This window comes from Patagioenas fasciata, chromosome 1 (assembly GCF_037038585.1).
Source record: "Patagioenas fasciata isolate bPatFas1 chromosome 1, bPatFas1.hap1, whole genome shotgun sequence".
Lineage (NCBI taxonomy): Eukaryota > Metazoa > Chordata > Aves > Columbiformes > Columbidae > Patagioenas > Patagioenas fasciata.
This window is the reverse complement of record NC_092520.1, coordinates 126,498,423-126,518,813: the sequence shown is the minus strand read 5'-3', so window position 1 is coordinate 126,518,813 and position 20,391 is coordinate 126,498,423. Positions and strand designations below refer to the sequence as shown.

At 42.5% G+C, this 20,391-nt stretch overlaps 1 protein-coding gene across 2 annotated transcripts in view; it reads right to left on the bottom strand.

The window, feature by feature from the left end:
• Positions 1–542: 542 nt before the first annotated feature.
• Positions 543–20,391, bottom strand: part of GTF2E1 (general transcription factor IIE subunit 1) — a 53,252-nt gene continuing 33,403 nt past the window's right edge. For both annotated transcript variants that reach the window (XM_065859595.2, XM_065859603.2), the window contains exons 3-5: positions 8,648–8,849; positions 3,585–3,832; positions 543–2,296 (exon numbers count right to left, since the gene is read on the bottom strand). In XM_065859595.2, the coding sequence (XP_065715667.1) occupies positions 1,866–2,296; positions 3,585–3,832; positions 8,648–8,849 (881 nt within the window). In that variant the 3' untranslated portion in view covers positions 543–1,865. The remainder of the gene's footprint in view (positions 2,297–3,584; positions 3,833–8,647; positions 8,850–20,391) is intronic.

Below are 20,391 nucleotides of genomic sequence, written 5' to 3'. Positions count from 1 at the left end.
AGTTACAAGCATGAGTAGTTGTACTGTATTCAGAATTAGTTATAGATTTCTGTCTTTGGCTCCTTGTAAATCTACCTGCCTTTCTCCGGTGTTAACCTTGAATTCAACTGGACTAAATCTAGACAGAATTGGTACAGCACTTTTCTTCCTATTAGCCGATCACTGAATCTGACTTATCGGCTCTGTGGCTTGACATCTTGAAGCCTGACACCAGATCTTAGAAGTCTGTCTATACAAGAGTATCATTTTAACTAGCAATAAAGTGTCTGTGAGACCTCCACCATCAGACTATGCTTCCCTCGAGGAAGAAGGAAAGGAATGGAAGTGCCGATCAATAAGGGCATCCCTCAGCACCAGCACAATAGAACATCCTTCCTGGAAGTGTAGGAGATTCCAGGAGGCCTTCAAGGAAGCTCTGCTGCAGCGTGATTTCAAATAGTCCTTTCCTCAAAGGATAGCCTCAAATTTAATTTTTTTCTTGAATCTAGGAAATCAAAATGACAAGCAAACAACATTCCCAACTAGGACATGACAAACTGGAAGATGAAAAAGAGAAGTTTCTCTTTATTTATTTCTCTTTAAAATGACTTGAAAGCGAATTTAAAATACTATTTAAAAAAAAAAAAAAAAGAAGGGGTTTAAAATATTAAGAAGCTGAAAATAAAACCACGCAGGACGCATTACAAGGTTAGCAAAACATAGAAAGCATAGTTCATATAAAACAGATTTACAGTCTCAGTGAACAGCAAATTCATGCTGCCCATGTAAATGGAACAGCATGTAATAATGTCCCTACCCCCTGGAACACAAAATTATTTTATCATTTTATTTTATTGTAGAACTGGATAGGAAAACACAACAATTTAAAAAACCCAACATTTTCAACTGAAAGAGAAAAAACATTAAAAATATGATATTGCTCTGTAGGCACTGATAAATGTTCTTCTATTGTAAAAGTGTGCCAAAGCAGAATGTGAAATTGCATAATTCCTCTTAAAATGATACAGCCCTGGTGTGACGTCAAATAAAAACGATGCTATTTCTCTGGCACTGCCTGACAGTCCTGCCCACCACAAACTGTCTGCAACACTGGTGTTGGGACATGGCTGGGCAGAAGCGACAGGCAGCAATACTGGAAAATGAAGGTATCTCCTGATAAGTCAGAGTGCTCTGACAGCTCAGATCCATGGAGGCCTTTCACGATACTGACAAAGAGTGACTGTGTGTGCTTGCCAAGGCTTTCATTCTGCATGTTTCAAGTTACACCTGACCTTGAGGTGCTAACCTAGTTAGGAGTGAACGAGAGGAAGAAAAGGTTGCTGCCCACAGGGCTGCTTAGAAATAGCCACTCTGGTGGCCAGCAGCTGCTGGCAGGAGGTCAGCTACAAGCATTGCCCAAGTTTGCCAATCAGCAGATGATGCTTCCCTTTCCTCTCCCCTCACTGAGCACCGTCAGCTATAACATTACTTACAGCCTCCTCCACAGAGCACTTAGTCCTCTGAGGGCAGGGATGTGGACTTCACTAGGATCTGCAACAAAACCAATTCAAAGCATTTGGGAGCGGGGGGAGGCAGCTGCTGGGACCTTGGAGAGGGTTAAAGCAGCGCCTGTGCAGGGCACCCTGAAGCAGAGTTTTACCTTGCAAGCATCCTCACTTCTGACACTTGTCCTCCCCTACCTGTTTTGGCACATGCAGCCTTCCTGCTCTCCCCTTTCTAGTAGGCGAAATGGCTGAGATTAGCAGTCCTGAGCCCCAGTGCCCCTGCACACAGGGGAGGAAAGATGCACTTCGGTCTTCTGTTTTACTAGGGAGTGTCTGGCTTAAAAAGTCACTTTTTATAAAAAATACCATGGCAGGAAGCAGTTAATCAAACATATCCTCAAACATGCGTCGCCCCATGGCTATGTAAACCTCTTTTTCTTCTGGCGTCATCTGGGCCACCAGCTCAGGGCGCTGGCTCACTTGGCTGTACGAATGTGGACGCCCGGCCACTGTGACAGTGGGGTCCTCTGCCACCACCTCAAACTCTTCATCCTCCTCCTCATCCTCTAGCCCATATGCTGTGGTGGCTGCAGCGGGAGGGCGGGGAGGTGATTCCTCCTCCGACTCGCTTGTCTCACTCTCAGAGTCACTAGCATTGGCACCCGACAGAGGAGCGGCACCTCCAACAGTGACTGTTGAAGCAGAAGGTGTCTTCTTCTCATGGATAAGCAGGGCACGCATCACCTCCTCATTGTCATCCAGAGCTGCACGGCTCTCCTCACGCTCCTGGAAGGCATCCAGATCCCGGCCCCCTGCAAAGAGACACAAGAGAATAATTGTTTCCTCACAGAGATCTGGGTGATGGCCCTGAAGGTTTTCTGGACCCACAGTTAACTACTGCCACTGAGCATGCTTGGTTAAGTCACATCCTTTCTCTATGCCAGCTCCTCCTCTCCCTTAGAAGACAGGGATAGTTACATTTTCTCCTACTGTACACTAAAAGTCACCTAAAGGAGCCAATTCAAAACTACACATGAATTGAATGTCTAACAGAAAAACATGGTGAGAAGTCACCATGGCTGGTGAATAACAACAACGTCTGCTACAGACTGCAGGAGGAAGTTGTTTCAGTCACCTCACTTTGTTCATTCTATTTGGAAAAAGTTTCGGGATCTGTATGCTTGAAAGGTGTTACATGCAAGAAAGAAAATCTGGCCACTATTTTACATCCATTTTCTTCACTTCTGCTATACCTACATACTCTCCCCCTCTCCTGAGCACTGCACTGCTCACAAACGCAGTTCCCTTTGCCTTCTTCTCTTCCTATGGCATCAACAGTTTCATTCTATAATCCTCAAATGACCTGGTAGAGTGCATCTATTGATCCACTCTTGTAAAAATCATAGAAGGTTTCTATTTCCTGTTTTTAATATGTAACCTTAAATAGCACACCTACCAAAGCAGGATGTTTCTACTAGCGGTTACAAGATCTTGACTATTGTCCATGGACAACCTGACCTCAACATGAATGAAAATAAAAGCAAAGACAATGAGAAACAAACAAAGCAATAAAGACTCACCTGCCATGGTGACACACCTCCCTACTGTACTGCCTGAAGCTTTACTTCTAACATGGTCTTCATATAAAACACATTTTGAAAAAATAATTGACAAGAAGGCAGCTGGGAGCACAAAAACACTGCTGGTATATTTAGTAGGCTTCAGAGTGACCGAATGTTAATAAATGTTATTTTTCACCAGTGACCTATTAGTGGGGCACCTTTCTAGATGAGACTGAAAGACCTTTGTCCAAAAGCAATAAACTGAAGGTGGAAGAGGTATCAGATAATTCACATTTTAGAGGCACAAACAATTTTGTGTGTAACTCAGCTTTACTGATCTAGATTTCAATTCTGGATCTAATAAACCAGGATTTTTTACATCTGCCTACACACGGGTACTTTGGAAAGCAGAAGGGATCAGACAAAATCTGGAGTGTAAGAAGCAGCAGCTGTACACACACAGGGGAACAATTTTTGACAGCACTCCAAGAGCATCACACAAGCAGCACAGTACTTCTGGCTCTGTGAATTTTCTTACCATCTTTGATTTCATCAGGGTCATAAGCCCCATGCACCGTGCTCTCTCGTAGCCAAATTGGTCTCTCTCTGGCCGGCTTTCCTTCACTTGCAGACCGGTTAAGATCCTCCTGGTCCTCCATGCTGATGACAACGTTCTGGGTGTACAAGTCCTCATATGATGGTCCTTTTGTAGTCCATGCTTCCCGATGGTGTCCACCTGCAAGGCCAGCTGCTGTCCCTGAACCAGCACCAGCTGCACGCTCCTTGCTACATAAAAGGCAAAGAGAGAAAACCAGAGCACTCAGAACAAGCCCTTCCTCAGCCAACATTGCAACACTTAAACTATGGTTAGTTATCTCTCCCTGTCTGCACAGAGAACTTGCATTCTGATTTCTAACATGTGGTGCCAGGATTTTCTACACCAGCTTGCTGTTTTGAGCACCTAGGGGGTCTCTAATGCGAAACCCTACATGAGACCATGGCAATGTCCACAACAGACACTGAAAATAAGAGGTAGCACTAAGGTTGCTGATGCAGTCACATGAAGTAAAACATAAAAGCCCAGGACACCCTGAAATAAAAGTCACAGCAAGCAAAACATAGTTGAACAATTATGTGGCATTTGGAAAAGTCTCTTTTTGGCCTTTCACAGCAACCCTATACTGCATTAAAAAAGCACTAAAGTTTAAACAAGTCAGATGACAGGCCCAGAGACCCAGCATGCTCAGATCTGTGAACCATTATTAATCACAGGACCTGTGAAGGAGTTACCTAATCATGAAAAACAAAGTTCACACCTTTGCTTGAATTGTGAGTGACAATGCCTGTGGTAAGTCACATCTCCTGTGTTACACAGGAGATCTGTACTACCCACAGACACAGCCTTGGGAGGACTGGGAAGTCCAGGCAGAAGATGAGAGGGCACCTTCAAACCAGAGGACTAGGGCTGGGCAAAGAGCTTTGTGTGGTGGTGTGTGTTGGAGGAGGCAAGACAGAACTGTCTTCATTGGGGAAAAGCTGGAGAAAGAAAAGTGATGACTGATGCGAAGGGTACAGCAGTCAAAGCCTAGGCCTTCTTTGTTTTCTGAGAGAAGCTGCAGCCAGCACATTTTCCTCCAGGCTCCCTTCTAGCCTGGGAGACTGATGCAGAAAAAAAACCCAACACATTCCTGCTTGGATCTGATGGAAAGAGGACATCAGGTGGAGTATTTTCTCCATAGTGATGGCAATAAGCCTAAAATACTCTCTCTGGCCTGTGCTGCTACATATGCAATTATCAGGGAAAGCAGCTGAATGGAAACTCACTGCTTTCCAGGTAGGGAAAACCAAACGTGACTATTGCTCTAATTCAAAATCATATTTCATCTTCTCAGAGAAACAGAGCCACTGCAGGCTGCACCCACCCTCAACCATATAATTTCAGTCGTGTGACTGCAGTGATACCTAAGGCTTTTCACAGGTAACAGGCCTGCCTGGACTCCTCCAGAGAAAATCATCATGGATAATCACCGTGTCTCTGCTCTGCTGCCAGCTGAGCTGACAGAAGCTGTCACCGAGCACGGTTCAGTCACTGCTATCTACCCAATGACATTTCCTCCAACCCAGAAGCTTAAAATAAGGTTGCAGTTGGAGAAGACCTGAGTAGTATGCTTTTTTTTTTTTTTAAATTCAGCAAGGACTTAACCACTGCTTGATGAACTAATTCTGCTGAATTTTTAGGGGTAAACAGTGAGGGAAAAATATGCAGGTAGGTGATAATCTCCCTTATCCAGATAAAAAAAAGCGGTGCCTTCAGCCACAGTTTGGATTGAGGGCTACTCATAGCCTCCCAGTAGTGAGCTTGCTGGGGTCTGTTAGCAAAACATCTCACAGCATCCATTTTAACATGTGTCCACACACCAACAGGTTCTCTCCTGCAGCCAGCCCCACTAGGAGACCTTCACTGCAGCTTTTAATTTTGGGGCAGAAGACTCATGCCCATGTATTACTTATATAACCTAAGGAATCACACAGAGACCTTCTTCCCAGTGCGTTATTTCAAATGTTGGTACCTTCCAACTCACAAGACAGGCGTGTGTTCTGTGAAAAGCACCACTTTGCTTCCCACACAATAGAAATCTCTAACAAGCGTTTCCCTGACGATTTTATGTAATCCACTTTCCTCACACGATACACAATGCAGCTCCCCCTCCCCATGACTGCAGCGTGACAGCTAAATACTCAGTAGCACCAGGGACTGCCTAATAATACTTCTCCACAGAGGTCCTCATAAGTGTGCCTGAAATGGACTTTTTCCTATATGGTATCATGTAACAGCAAAACAACATCCACGACATCAGGAACATTTCAAAAATGAAAGTAACAACTCTAAGAGACACTTAGAGTATGAATTACTTTAAGCCATCTACTGCAATGTCCCACGCTTAGGTGGAACCATCTAGATGCTTTCTATCTACTTTTGGACTCTGGTTAGCTTTGCAAATGTGTCTCAATTTACTTCCTTGTTTGTGGAACTGCATCTTCAGCAACACTGTTGGCAGGAGCCAGCAGCCCCTCAAGACCAGCGGAATACTCCTTACTGCCAGAAGAGATCTTCTCGTTCAGCAACCCTCTTCCAAAGTACAGGGTTAAACACCATGGATCAGGCACCAGCAAAAGGACACATGCGTGAGCTGCTTTACTCTTAAATATCTCTCTCTCTCAGATCAAGATCTGCTTCCCCCCACCCAGGTCTAGACTTTGCGGGGCCATCCTGCAACCAGGAACCGCTCAGACAGTGGCTGCTCAGTGGCCCAGATGTGGCTACATTTGCTCTGTTACCCATCAGTTGTTTTACCCTGATGGAAATCCCTTAATGAGTGGTTAGCTGCCTTTAAATGCGATATAAATTATCCTTGACGTAGCTGAGGCATGATCCACAGAAACCACACTGTGCAATGGGGAAACTACTTGAAATTTTCATCTCAACCCTGCCTAGACTATTAAGAAAAGGTCTTGCATAATGGGAATGACTTTTTATGCTGTGTTTGAAATAAAGCACTTTTTCACTTAGCTGCTATTAAGCGTTTGAACTTCACAGCAGACAATCCATGGCTTTTGATAGCATGACCACAAAAAATTAATTCTGTGAAGATTTTTGTTATATAAAATCATGCTATTTTGACATAAGAAAATTGAGAGGATATTAAAATCCATCTGTTTTAGAAAACCACAGAGAAGGGCTTACATAAAGCAGGTTTCTTTTGAAACCTTTGGGGTTAATTCATGCTCTGCCAAAATTAAGAAAATTAATGGCCTCCTACAAAGACATAAATGAAGATCTGCCCTGTTTCCCACAGCAGGTGAATGACAATTATGCAATGTCAGCGTGGTTGCTTAGAACTGTAACTCTCCTGAACACACATGAAGTTGCGTGTGTTGGTGCAAAGAGAAGATGCGGGCACTTTATGACCTTTTCTGTTTGTTTCAGAATCATCAAATGTCAGTTTTGTCAATGATTTCAGACACTCGAGACTCCATAAAAACAGAGAGAATAAATGACCCAGAGTTTGGCACTTTCAAATAAAAATTTCACAGCAGTGCTTTTATGCAATTAGCTGTTTTGAATTAATAAGAGTTAATAAATAATTAAATCATAATGTGTGCTGAAGAAACTTGTATTCAAGTAAGCATTTAAAAGGCTGCCTATTTATTTTGTCATTCCTTGCACAGAGTAATTAATCATTTACAATGTTTTTGAAGTATTTAAGGGTCAAGTAAGCGGGTGCTGCTATTTAATCACGGGACTGCACCAGGCTTCTGCTGTGACAATTTCCTGTGCACAGAAGGGGAAGACTGAGGAATCACTCTCTCTTTGGTGGTGTTATCCCAGTTCTACTATTTAAACTATGGAAAAGGATTTTTAAAGCAAAGTCTAGTGATTAAGCTTGGGCATAAAGGCTTTAAAGACTCCCCATATCACCAGAGACATATTGAGCGACCTTGGAAAAATCTCTTCCCCTCTCTATATTGCTTCTGTTTTTCTATTAGAACGATGAGGAAAATTAGCTACCTTCTTGGCTAGAAAAAGACTATGAATAGACAAAGAAATTTTTATTATATTAATTAGAAACTGTCTAGCATGAATATACGAGGAACAGTCTCTCGCAAGGTTAGTCTGAGAGAAAAAAAAAGTATCCTGCTTGCTCTCCCATTAACTAAATCCAAGCACCCCAAGGCACTGTGGGAATGCTTCCCTTCGTGGTACATTCCCCTCTGCCATGCTTTTTGGTTTTTTGTGTTTTGTTTTGTGGGGTTTTTTGGGGATTTTTTTGGTTTTTTTTTAAACACAGAGAAGTGCATCACATTTCACCACAGCTGACAAAACTGACTGTTCCCCACATCTTTCTGCATTATTTAAACATCATCTGTTTTTGTACAGCTAGGAATGTTCTGAAAGAAAGTGTCATTTCCCATGGGTAGGAACATTTTAAAGAGTTTTTGACTATAACATGGTCGCCTCCCAAAAAGAAGAGGTGTGTAACAAGTAGGAGAAAATCAGAAGAAAAAAATACCCTTATTACAAGTAACGCCTTTGAACTAGAACGTTGTTATATGTGGATTTGAAATGCAAAGTCTAGAATTCAGATAGCTTAGTTTCAAAAGCTGCATAGAGGCAAAAGGAATAGATGAAAGACAAGGGTTTGAGAGAAAGAAGACAGTGTAGATGGCACCTTCAGAGCTTTTCCAAATCATTGCAGTTTTCATTTCTTAAATACTAGGGCAAGGACTTGGTATTACACAGCAGCTGCAGCATAGCAAGTAGCAGGTAATTCAAGTATCCCGCCCCACAGAAAACTACGTGCAGGAGGCTGACCAGAAGAAACATCATCTGCCTTGTTTAGTAAAAAATGGTTATGGCCCTTTGTCTCCTTAGAAACCACACACTCCTTGGGGAATCTGCCGGTAGCTTGCATAGTTGGTGCTCAACAACTAAGCCTTCAATGCGGTCAGAGGCTGCACACAGTTTGGGAAAAGCTCACAGAGCAGACAAATCCACCACAGGGAAGGAGTGCAGCGAGAGAAGACCGGGCCCACTCCCACCTCTGCTTCAGGGCGGGAATCTCTGTGGGTTCTGGCTCCAGGATTTCATAGGCCAAGTTAACATCTTCCGTTTCTCGAAGCAGCGCATAGATGGGCTCAATCTGCTCGTTAAATCTTGCCACGAGTGTCCTTGCATCCTTTTTCGGCATCGCCGACTCATCTTCTTCCACTTCAGTCTCACAGAAAGTACAGCGGAAAGTTCCTAGAACGAAAAAAGTTGCAATGCATTGGAAGGAAAGCAACAGGCCCTGCTCTTTGTACAGCCTTTTAAACAGCAGTGCTTTGCTGTTTTCTTAGCTTGATGCTAAATAGCTTTTCTCCCCCTGACAATCCCTTCCCACACACAGTGTACCTGGTTGTTATTATTTAAGCAGAAAACAAAGCAAGCATTTTGATGCCATCCGGTGATACCCAGTTGGGTACAGTTTCTCGCTCTGAAAAGCCCAGATAGGCTGCAGCACCTCTACTGAGACATCGCCTAATCCCATTCCCTCTTTTTTGCTGCACATTTTAAGCATCAGCTACGACTGGGCTGTGATAAAAATCTTCACAATATACCCTTAGGAGTTCAACTTATCTGTCTCAGGTGCTTGCACTGGTATCTCCCAGGCCACGTGAAGAGGCTCATTACACAAGGAAGCAGGGTGTACTTTTACACTGCACCAACCACTCTGCAGTAACTGCTAGTATTACCATTTTCATGCTGCAACTAATGCAAAAAAGATGGCTTCTCCTTCTGTTTCTGGGACAAAATATGCAGAATAGCCATTACTACAGAGTTGCAAATGCAAAAACATATCCTACCTAACCCCCATATTAATTTATTGAAATTGAGAATGGCAAGATAAGAATCGTATGAATGGCAACTAAGAATAAGTTCCTTTTAAAGACCTCATCAGGATGTATAAAACCAGGTCAAACATAATGGCAACTGAAATGGTTGCATGGTAATGCAGTTTCAAAAAACCTACTGAACTTCTGCACAGCAGGCTTTTCAGTTTCATCACTCCATCTGCGAGGACATGCACAGTAGGACCTTACCATATGGTCCACTATGAGGAGAGCAGCACAGTGTAATGGCTTATCCTTCCAAGTGCTGGACTGAGAATGTATTGCTGCCTCCTCAGAACACTTACATCCAGAGAGCGATGCCCACAAGCTTCTCGATTTCTCTTGTCCCTGTGTGTTGTGTTGGTTTTTATTTATTTATTTATTTATTTATTCATTATGTGATTTATCCTGTGGCACCTATATACATCTACCATAATCTCTCAATATCCCAATGAAGAAAGGAAATTATCTTTTTACTAACAGGGAGCCTGAGGCTAGGTCACATCAGGGATATTATACGCTTATGTCTAAAAAATCAGTATTAGAATCAGTACTGAAGCCTACTATACCACAGCAATGCTATGTACAAACACAGTCGAAAAAATGGGGTTTGCCCAGGGCACACAGGCATGATGTAATGAGACAGGCTGGCAAGCCAGGGCTTCTGGTATCTTGTTTTGCTGCTTACACAGATTTGCTAGTCTTGTCACTTCGTTTTTCAGTGTACCTCTTTCTCTGCCTGTAAGACAGCGATAAAAACAGACCTAACTTCTTCACTGATGACTGTGAGGGCTAGACAATGCTTGCACGCTTCTTGGAAAACACACATAACATTGTGACAGAAGGTAGATCTGTCACCTCTCACCATAGTCTGTAGAGATGCAGTTTTCTACCTTGGCACCATCTTAAGTAGCTTTTGCTGACTGTTTCTCATATTAATGCGAGTGTGTTGTATATGTGGCCTGCAGTATGTACACATTTCCTGCAATAAACTCTCTCTTTAGAAAGTTTGTCTCATCTACATGTAAGAGCTAGAGCACTGAAGAACAGCAGTATGCAAAGCAAAGGATAAGTGGATAAAGTGCTCTTCTCTCCCATCCAAGCATGAAACACTCTGCCTATTTTTTCAGGCTGTAAAAATTGCCCCAACCAATTAAAAAACTGTGCTTTATATAAGCTGTCAGCCCAGCAAGCACTGAAGCCAAAGTTTGGTCTCCTTATCCCACATCTGAGACTACTGGCATGACAAACTGGCAAACAAGCTGAATCAATTTAAAATAATTAGCACATCTCAGTTCCCCCAATGGACAAAGTGAACAAACACAGGTTAATGAGGAAAACTCTCCTCTTTTTACACCACCCCAAAAGTCCTGTTACATGTTCCTGAGACAGCTCAGACTTTTCACACTTCCTTCTGTGAAGCCCATGAGTATTTGCAAAATATTAAGATTGTAGGGAGAATGGTTCCAATTCAGTGTACCAAAAAATCAGAGAGTAAATACAGCTCTAATGAAATGGAACTCCTAAAGCTATCATGGATTTGCTGCAACTTCCACCCCTCAGGGTTCTTAATAAGCACACAAAAAAAAAAAGTTAATAGATGAATTAAGAATCTGGGAATGAGTGAAATGACAAGCTTCTTATGCTCATTTTTTTGAGGTGATGCAGCATTTTACAAGAGGTGTGTGTGATTAGATAACTGGGAAGTTGCCCTGCCATGGCAGATGGCATTTATCTGTTGCAAACGTCTTTCGTTAAGATTTTAATAGGTTACAAAATGTCAACAGAGCTTTTATGACATGGCACATCAAATCAGAAGTGACACATGTTTCTCACAGATATGAACTGCATGTGACAAACATGAAGTAGAAGCCATCCCAAGGCTGAGAATGGCAACGTTCCCACTCCAATGATGTATTTCTTCCTTCAGCCCTTACACAACTGATAGTTTTCCATTCAAATACACTGCATAAACCAGGACAAGTAGATGTCCTGGAGTGATGAGACAAGAGGCTTTCCTGCATTTTGCAAAATCTAATGGAGAGCACATACATCCCCTCCTTTCCACACATGCTCAGACACTCAACAAACCTCTCTGGCTGCACGTTAAAAACCAGTCATCTGAAAGAGATCTCCTCATCTGCTCCCAGATTCTCCAGGGCAGATACACTGGTAATCTGGCTCCCCAAGGCATACTAAAATTAAAGCAGCTCAAGCTCTGAAGTATAGGGCCAGAATACTGAGAGATAATTCCTAATGACTTGATTTCACTTGAGAGAAGGAAAAGGTCAACTGCCCACGTGCATTGCACGCATCATGTCCATGCTGCATCTGCTATAATTAAGAGATTCAACTGGATATAGCCTTCCTAAGTCTGAGCCAGGCCCTGCTCACACCCTTCTCAAAAGGGTTCAAGCTTCATCTCCAGCCCAGCAAGGTGTCTTCCATCCACTCTGTCCTTAGCAATACTGCCCCAGACTCTTGCTACTCTGATACTTACAAACCACTTAATTTTCAGCCTTAAGCTTATTCCCATTAATTTCAAACCTCAGCTCAGCTAGTCTCATTTAATCCTTCAGGTATATTTACCAACTGCTGTCTTACTCATCCCTCCACCTTCATTTCGCAAGGCTCAATAAGCCACACATTTTTCTTTGCCTTTTAAAACTGGCCAATCATTGCTCCAATCATTCTATCAGCCCCATTGGGCACTTCCTCCAGTTTGCTCTCATCTTTCTGCTATAAAGTTGAAAGTATATACCAGTGTCCAGATGAGTTCTCCCAAAAGCCCAATAGCATTAGTGTTTCTCTGATAGCCACTAAGACCTTTTAAGATCACAGTGTAACAGATCATGAAAGTGCTGCCTCGATTAGCAATGTGCGGTTATCGCAAGATCTAGCAATGCTCCCAGGTCCTTCTTCCTCCTCTGTAGTTTCCATTTGATAAGCTCCACATTTATAGGAGACATCTGCATTAGATGCTAGGTGTGTGACACTGTACTTTATACTATAATCTTTCAACTTCTTTTTATTCCTCCAGCCTTCATCCTTGTCCAATTATTTATTCTTGACTGCATCATAAAACATTAAGCTAATTTATTTTCAAAATCTCCCACAACGTTCTTTTAGAAGTAGCATTATTACCATGACATGGAGAGTGAGCTAAAGCACAGATGGCAGAATTTCAGAAGTATCTTCTGATTTGAGCACTACTTGATTTGACATGCCTAAGAAATGCTTTTTGAAACTTCTGTTTCAGAGAAGAGCATGCAGTATTTTTACCAGTCTTCTTCCAAGCTCTAGAACTGGGCATCTCAAATGAGTTAGAAACAACAGCTAATGATAGCCTTTGAAAAGTTTAGCTCAAAATGGCTAGTCCAAGACCACAGTGAAACTCAGCTGGCCTGAAGGATAAGATCGTGTTCCTGTAACTACTACAAACATTTTCTTCAAGAAATTCCCTCACTCTCACACTGCACTTTTTTCTTTCCACAAAAAGACAGAAAAAAGTGCATTATATGTGCACGGCTCATCTCTGTTACTGAGCAAAGCACACATTTTGTGGGGGAAAAAATTATGTGGTAGAGAAAAAGTTACAGGATGTATAAGCAGCTTCAGTTTCAGCACTCTCTAACCCGAAGTGCTTCATGTGATGTTAAAAAGAGAGTATTAAGACCTTGAGGAAAGTAGTTTCTTGGGTTCCTACTAAGAGGAAGCCAGAAAATGCCTCCCACCATGTGATGCTGTGCTGACAGCCATATGGTTGATCTCCATACCTGAAGCACTCGGTTCCACACCGGCCTCTGCCATTCGACTGAGTGGAATAACAGAGAAGATCACAACCTGCTCGTGCTGCGTGACTCAGCTGCACGGGGAGCAGAGTCCCTTGCCAGCTTGCTTCCTGGCAATAACGGGAGGATGAGAAGGAAACACCTTGGGTCCTATTCTAGCTTCTCGGAAGAGATGTGCTTTGTGGAAACCTGCTTTCCTACCTGCATGCCCCAAGCGTGAGGTTTCCTACCCAGTCCTTCTCATCTGCTCCCATCCCCGTTCCTGGCTTTTCGCTGCTCTGGTGGTCCTGTTCTTGCTAGCAAGTCCTGGTCCATCTAGTTCTGCATTGTCAGTGTGGTCTTCTCTCATGTCTCAGACTTCCCTGTCCAACCTTCTTTTCCTGGGCTGCTTTTTCCAATCCCAGCCTCTCCCCACTCCTGTGGCTCTCTGCCCCACACTCTTTGATCAGCTAATTTTGCTTCTTAACTAGAGTCCCACTCACTAGATTAATTTCCTGTTTCAAACCAGGGAGATTAAAGATCTTTTCACAGCACAACCTGTCATTCAGAACACTAACGCAGGCAAAGGAATATACATTTCTTCAGTCTTCTCCTCCATCTTCCCATCAGTCCATTCTTCAAAATGGCCAAACAGGTTTTTGATCAAATTTTCCTAAGGGATTTAAACTTAGTTGGATGCATAGAATACAAAACCTCAGCATAATGTGAGTGTATTACAAAGTTTTAAACAGAAAAAAAACACAGAGCAATTCCTACGCCTGTCCTCCACAAACGATCCAAGCTCATGTAATGGAAATACTTAACAGTATAAGTAATAGGCAGTGCTGTCAGTACAAATTATAATTAACTTCCTTTCATTTCTCATTGATTTTCAAGATTTAGAGGGCTGTTTACAACAGTACCTAAAGGCATTTCTCTCCTGAATCATTAAAGACACAAAATAGGAGGCCAAATGGCTACAACAGAGCTGGATCATTAGTTAACCATAACATATTCCATACTAGGATGTAAGGATACTCACCTACTGGAAGCAGCAACCTGAGGGTTTAAATTGAAGCAAAGCGAGTTTTAATGACCTTAATGGACCAAGCTAGTAACAGAGATAATTGTTAGAAGAGTTGATTATAAACTGAATTAATGATAATGCAGATTAGACTGTAGGACCTGTTGATCTCTAGTGACTCCCAGACTTACAGACTTCTCAGCCCTCAGTGAACTGTCCTTAGCATCTCAATGAGAAAGCAACCCAGTGTGTCAGAGTGGAAAACATGCTTCCTGCCCAACAGAAAGAGAAGTTTCTGCAGATTTTATCAGGTAGCTTTCCCTGGCCCCATCTCTATTTTCTCCCCATATTGGAGATCTATAGTCCCAAGTACATTTGTATTCACATTTGACTTCCAAAACTCCAGTTGTTTAAGGCAAAAAATAGAGAAACCCACCAATAAAATCTGTCTCCTGAACAACACAGCAATACTGTTTCCTCTTGCAAGTAATTCAGTGTTTCTATGCATGCATTAAAAGAGCCAATTACAGAGCACAGTGTGTTACATAAACTGTAATGCCACATCTCATCTTTCTGAGACAGGTTTCATGGTCCACTGGATCTCAGCTCTTGAGGACACTCCACAGCCCAGGGCTGACTGCAGTCCTCTATCTTGAAAAGTGACACAAAAAGTGTATGTTTTTGTATTAATCCTGTCTGGGATAGTACAGAGTGGTGATGGTACAAGAACAAACACTGGACCATATGTAGGAAATCACAGAATGTCCTGAGTTGGAAGGGACCCACAAGGATCATGGAGTCCAACTCCTGTCCCTGCACAGGACAACCCCACAGTTCACACCATGTGTCTGAGGACGTTGTTCAGTTTCTTCTTGAACACTGTCAGGCTTGGGGCTGTGACACCTCCCTGGGGAGCCTGTTCCAGTGCTCTACACCACCCTCTGGGGGAAGAACCTTTTCCTCATGTCCAGTCTAAACCTCCCTGCCACATCTTCCTTCCATTCCCTTGGGTTCTGTCACTGGTCACTAAAGAGAAGAGTTCAGTGCCTGCCCCTCCTGCTCCCCTTGTGAGGAAGCTGTAGATCGCAATGAGGTCTCCTCTTAGTTTTCTCCAGGCTGAACAAACTAAGTAACTTTAGCCGCTCCTCATACAGCTTACTCTCCAAACCCTTCACCAACTTTGTGGCCCTCCTCCGGACACTCTTAGCGTTTTGGAAAACATTTACTAACCCGCTTCTGGAACGGAACATCCATCTTTGCCATTGAAACTGAAAACACATCAGTCTTCAGGCCAACCATCTGAAAAGGCTTGTTTTAAAATTTCTCACTGTGGAGAAGATAAGGTATATTGCAACTGAGATGAACAACATTGGTCAGAGGAGGTGACAGCACAAAGCCAGAACATGAGTGTGATATCTGAAAGCAGAGAAGTGAAAAGTACCTGGGACAGTGCTGCCCAGAGGAGGTGGTCAGTACAGGGGCTGTAGTGTGAAGCTGAGTATGCAGCACTCCTATGAATGGCACTGCGACCAAACTGGGGCAGTGTTGACCGCTCTGACACTTAGCAGGTGAGGCCTGTGCAGAAGTGAACATGGACTGCTAGATACAGCATCCTGCCGCCAAAACTGACAGCTCTCTTTGTAACAGGCTAAGAAAGTACAGCATCTACTCTGTCCCTCTCTGCCTTTCTTGAAGAGGTACTACCAGATACATACAATTAGGATTATGGGCAAGAAGGATTGCAACAACCAATACTAAAGGCTGCTTGACACATCCTATTATCAGATCCTAGATTGAAATTTGCTAAAACATCTTTTGTATCATAATTCTGCTTCAGATGAGCAAGGAAGTGTATGGAGTGCGTATTTATAAAACGTCAAGCACAATGGTTCAGCTAGAAACAGGGCTAGGAACAAATAATGTAACTAATACTGTTACCTGAAGAGAGATGAATTTTTCTGCAGCATGTGAATTCCTAAGAAAGTTGTGTTATCTACTGTTTATAAACGGGATTGAGACCCCAAAATGATCAAAAATTCTTCTATACTTTCTATGCCCCAAATGTAGATCCAGTTTCTTCCAGGTATGTATATATTCTAGCACAAATGCCACTGAGTCAATAGCAATGAGATCGATACTTCTCAGTATCAGACCATAAGGTTTTAAGACGGTTTTCAGTGAACTAGAGAAACATCATTCACCTGGCAACAGCTTGTTTTCACTGACCTGTTCAACATCATATGGGACTATACGGTGAAGGCAGGAGGATAAAATGCAGTTCAGGAGCAGCGTTCAACTGTCTAGCCTACATGTATAACAGATTTGGGAAGAAGTCATATACTTCTACCCTCCAAATAAGCCTTCAAAAAGGTTTAGTCTATGAATTCAGTGAGTGCAAAAACCACTATTTGAGTATACAATTCAACACCATTTCAAGATACAGCTCTGACTTTTGATTACCTGATTTTGAGCCTTAATAATGATGCTTAAACATTTTTCTTGTTTCATATAGATTCAGAGTATTGAATTGGCCATCAGGTATTAAACAGAGAGTAAACATTTCATTTGGGATTAATGTCAATCAGTTTCTTTTCAAAGCTTCTATTATTGTAACATAAATGTAGCAGACACAGCATTTCAGGGCACTTCTGCAGTAGCACTATTTCTGATTCAGATGAGGTAATTCTGCCAGAAACGTGTTCAAGAGGGTTCAAAACTACAACTTGCCAACATATGAAAAATGATCAAAACAATTTGTTTAAAAAATAAAAACAAGATGGCAACTTAAAAAAAAAATAAGAGAAAGGCACACTCAAACACAGAGCAGGATTAGCAATAGATGAAGAAATATATTTTATAATTGCCATTAACAACTGTCTCACTATAATCAGAAGGAAATTTCACTTAGCCAGTGCATATGTTCATGTATTATTTATTCTCCCTGAGAGCAGTGTGTAAATGTATAAAAATTGAAGGACTGGCAGTCCTGGAAAAAGAAGGTCTCTCTCTCTCTCTGTTAAGCTGCAGAGTGGATTTTATTCAGGCAGTCACATTATCCTAGGCATAATTTGGAAAAATGGTGGCGCTGAAATGTTATTACAGATGGCCAAGAATAGCATCCAGCATTTGTTCTGGACCCTCTCAAAACAAAATGAACCCTGCTGTTAACAATAAAAGTAGGAATTGCTGAGATAAGACACCCTTGGCAACACCTTTGAATACATAAGGACAGCATCATCCTTCCCTGAAAATCTTGCACTAGGGACAGGGAAACAGAAGGTTTCAGAGACTTGTTCCAGATCTCCCTGTTTCAGGCAGTGGCAAACATGAAATACTTCCCATGCCTGAGATCCATTTGTTAAACCACACCAGCACTTCTGATTTTCTGGAAGAGACCTGTTCTTCCATGTTTGTTGTCACTACTGAAACCCTTTAGTAACACAAAATGGATTCCCCGAGGAGAGGAATTTACAACTCTGGCACACCTACTCTGCTACTTGCCCAAAAAGGGCTTCAAATTCAATAGATGGTGGCTCAGAAATGCCAACAACTGAAACACTTTACTGCCAAATTCTCTTTGGAGTTAATCTGTGGCAAGAAAAATTCCCTACTGCATGAACTTGTTCCACAAAGCTACTAGGGCCACCAACAGAGAACAATATAGATTAATAAAAAAAATTAAAAATGTCATTTTCCCCTCATGATAATAAACTCAAGTTAAAAAGTAGGGTACCCAAAGGAACACACCATCAATGCTGAGACTTTGCATTTCATGCAAATCTGCTCATGTACACACAAGAAATCTATTATTTAAGAACAAAGAGCAAGAACAAAATCCTTAAACCATCATCCCAAGGCAGTATTTGAAAGGCTAACGGGGCCAATGTCAGAAGCATGCATTTCCATAACTGTGCTTCAAGCAGTGGCGGGGCTTGGGATGGTAGCAGGAGCAATGGCAAGGAAAAGGAAGCAAGGCAGCGAGCTCCAAGCCAGCGCATTTTTCCCAGCCTTATTTTCAATGGCGTCACACAATGGGCCAACATCAAGAGGACAAACTCCTCTTCGGTCTACTGTCCCCTTTTTGTTGGAGGCTCTTCACAATGAACAAAGCAGGTTTTCCAGAAGCTGGTTACTTAAAAGCAAAGACAGTCTATTATCAGAACAGATCTCCTGAAGGTCTGGAATAGCTCATGGCAACATCCGCCAGCGGTGTACTGGGGTAAGAGATCGTGCTCCTAGTCTGCAGTTTTTGAAAGGTGCCTCAGCACTGCAAAAATATATAATATGTGATAAGATTGAGCACTTCTCTCTGATTGACTTTTTGAGATTCACTTTTTGCTGGGAATATGAAGACTGATGCAACCTAACTTTTTCTACTCAACTAACTTGTATTCTCAGCTATATGAAAAAGATCCCCTTCTGAGACTTGTGCACACACCCTTTGCCTGGAAGTGCCGCCTTTTAACTGCTGCCTTGTGCAGTATTTTTACAAATACATTGATTCTTTTCATATTTCTCACATTTTATCACATCAAGCCTCACTTGTTACCTGCCATCAAGAAAACGGAAACATGCATGTATTCTTTTTTTGTACCTTTAGATATTCTTCTGGAGAGTCATGCCATACCTTGTCTATTTTCTTTTTAATACTACGCCTTTTAAAAACCAATTAGTGCAAAAGTTCTTCTTTCTTCTTTACTCTCAAAGGAAATCTCTTTTTCCCCTTCCTTGTGAAAACCGGGCATGCCAAATGAGACAGCCCAAACCCAGTCGTGGCTGGGAAAGGATTATAGTCAAGCCAGATATTGATCCTACCTGCAGGGCCCCCTGTATATTACACAGTGCTCAGTGTTGTGGCCAGAGCCGGGATAAGGGAGTGAAGAGAAATCCAAAGAAGTATGATGGCAAAGCTTTCTCTGAAGATGTTGCACTCAGTGCCTGACAGCCCTTCTTCCTTCTCCATCCATGCAGAGCCATTAGAGTGATGGGAGAGGCACTGACAGCTTGGGCAGCACTTTGTGGCTGAAGGAGTGGTGGGCAGGAAGGACTCCATTTTCTCATTAATAGAAGAGAGCAAATGGGAAGAGAAGCTCCTTGGGACTGAGCTGAGCTCCAGACTGCAAGATGGTGCTGAAAAGGCCTTGGAGGGAAATAGTTGGGAGTTTCTACGAATGCACAGATTCTAGGAGGTAACTTGGAGAACAAAGGGAAGTTAACACAGGCTAGGCCTACAAAAATGTCAGAAAAAGCAAGTGTGGGGGGGGAAGGAATTACAAAGCACCGGATGAAATGTGTGGAAGAAATCGCCAAGGCTGCTCAAATGCTGGCCCATGACACCAAGCAGGATCTCTGGTGGAGCCGGGACTGAGGTTTGTGTTAGCTCTCTCCCATGCTGCCTCAGAGAAAGAAGCAACAGGGTAAATTTATCTTTTACCTTCCCAGAGAATGACCTGTCTGTGCCTTTTCTTTTGACGTTTGCAATGGGAACCACATGGGCCTACAGAAGTGAGAGGGACTAAAACAACAGCATGGTTTAGTGAGACGGCAAGTGCATGGGCACATGCTAAAAAACAAGATTACTGCTAACAGCCCTTCAAACACTGAATTCTCACCACTCTCACCTCTGCTATCTGTTTGAAAAAGAGGTGCTGTTTACAATTATTGCTCTATTTAGAGGAAAAAGCTCTCCTACAGCTAAGGGCAATTTTTGCCTACTGCAATGTCTCGTCACAGGTTTCATGGTAAAAATAAGTAACGCTCACCAATGGCACCTCCACACTCAGGGTTTGTACATAACCCTGTCTTACCAGCATCCAACCACTTAAAAAGATTTAAAGAGCAAGGCATCCCATGTGCACACAACTTTCTTTAAACTATCCTCTCACTCCAGCAACTTGCAAGCCACAAAAAAGCAGGTTGGAAGGGCAGGGACAATGAAATAAATTAGTTCCAAGATTATTTCCGTTATTAAAACACAAGTAAGATGGGACATTTCAGGTGTTAGCGCTGCAAAATACTAAGAAACTGGCCCTTCTGAAGTGGCACACCGGAGAACTGCTAAGAAACAAAGACAGCAAGGCTAGTTTTCCAGTGAGTCTGACCTATACATAACAAGAAAT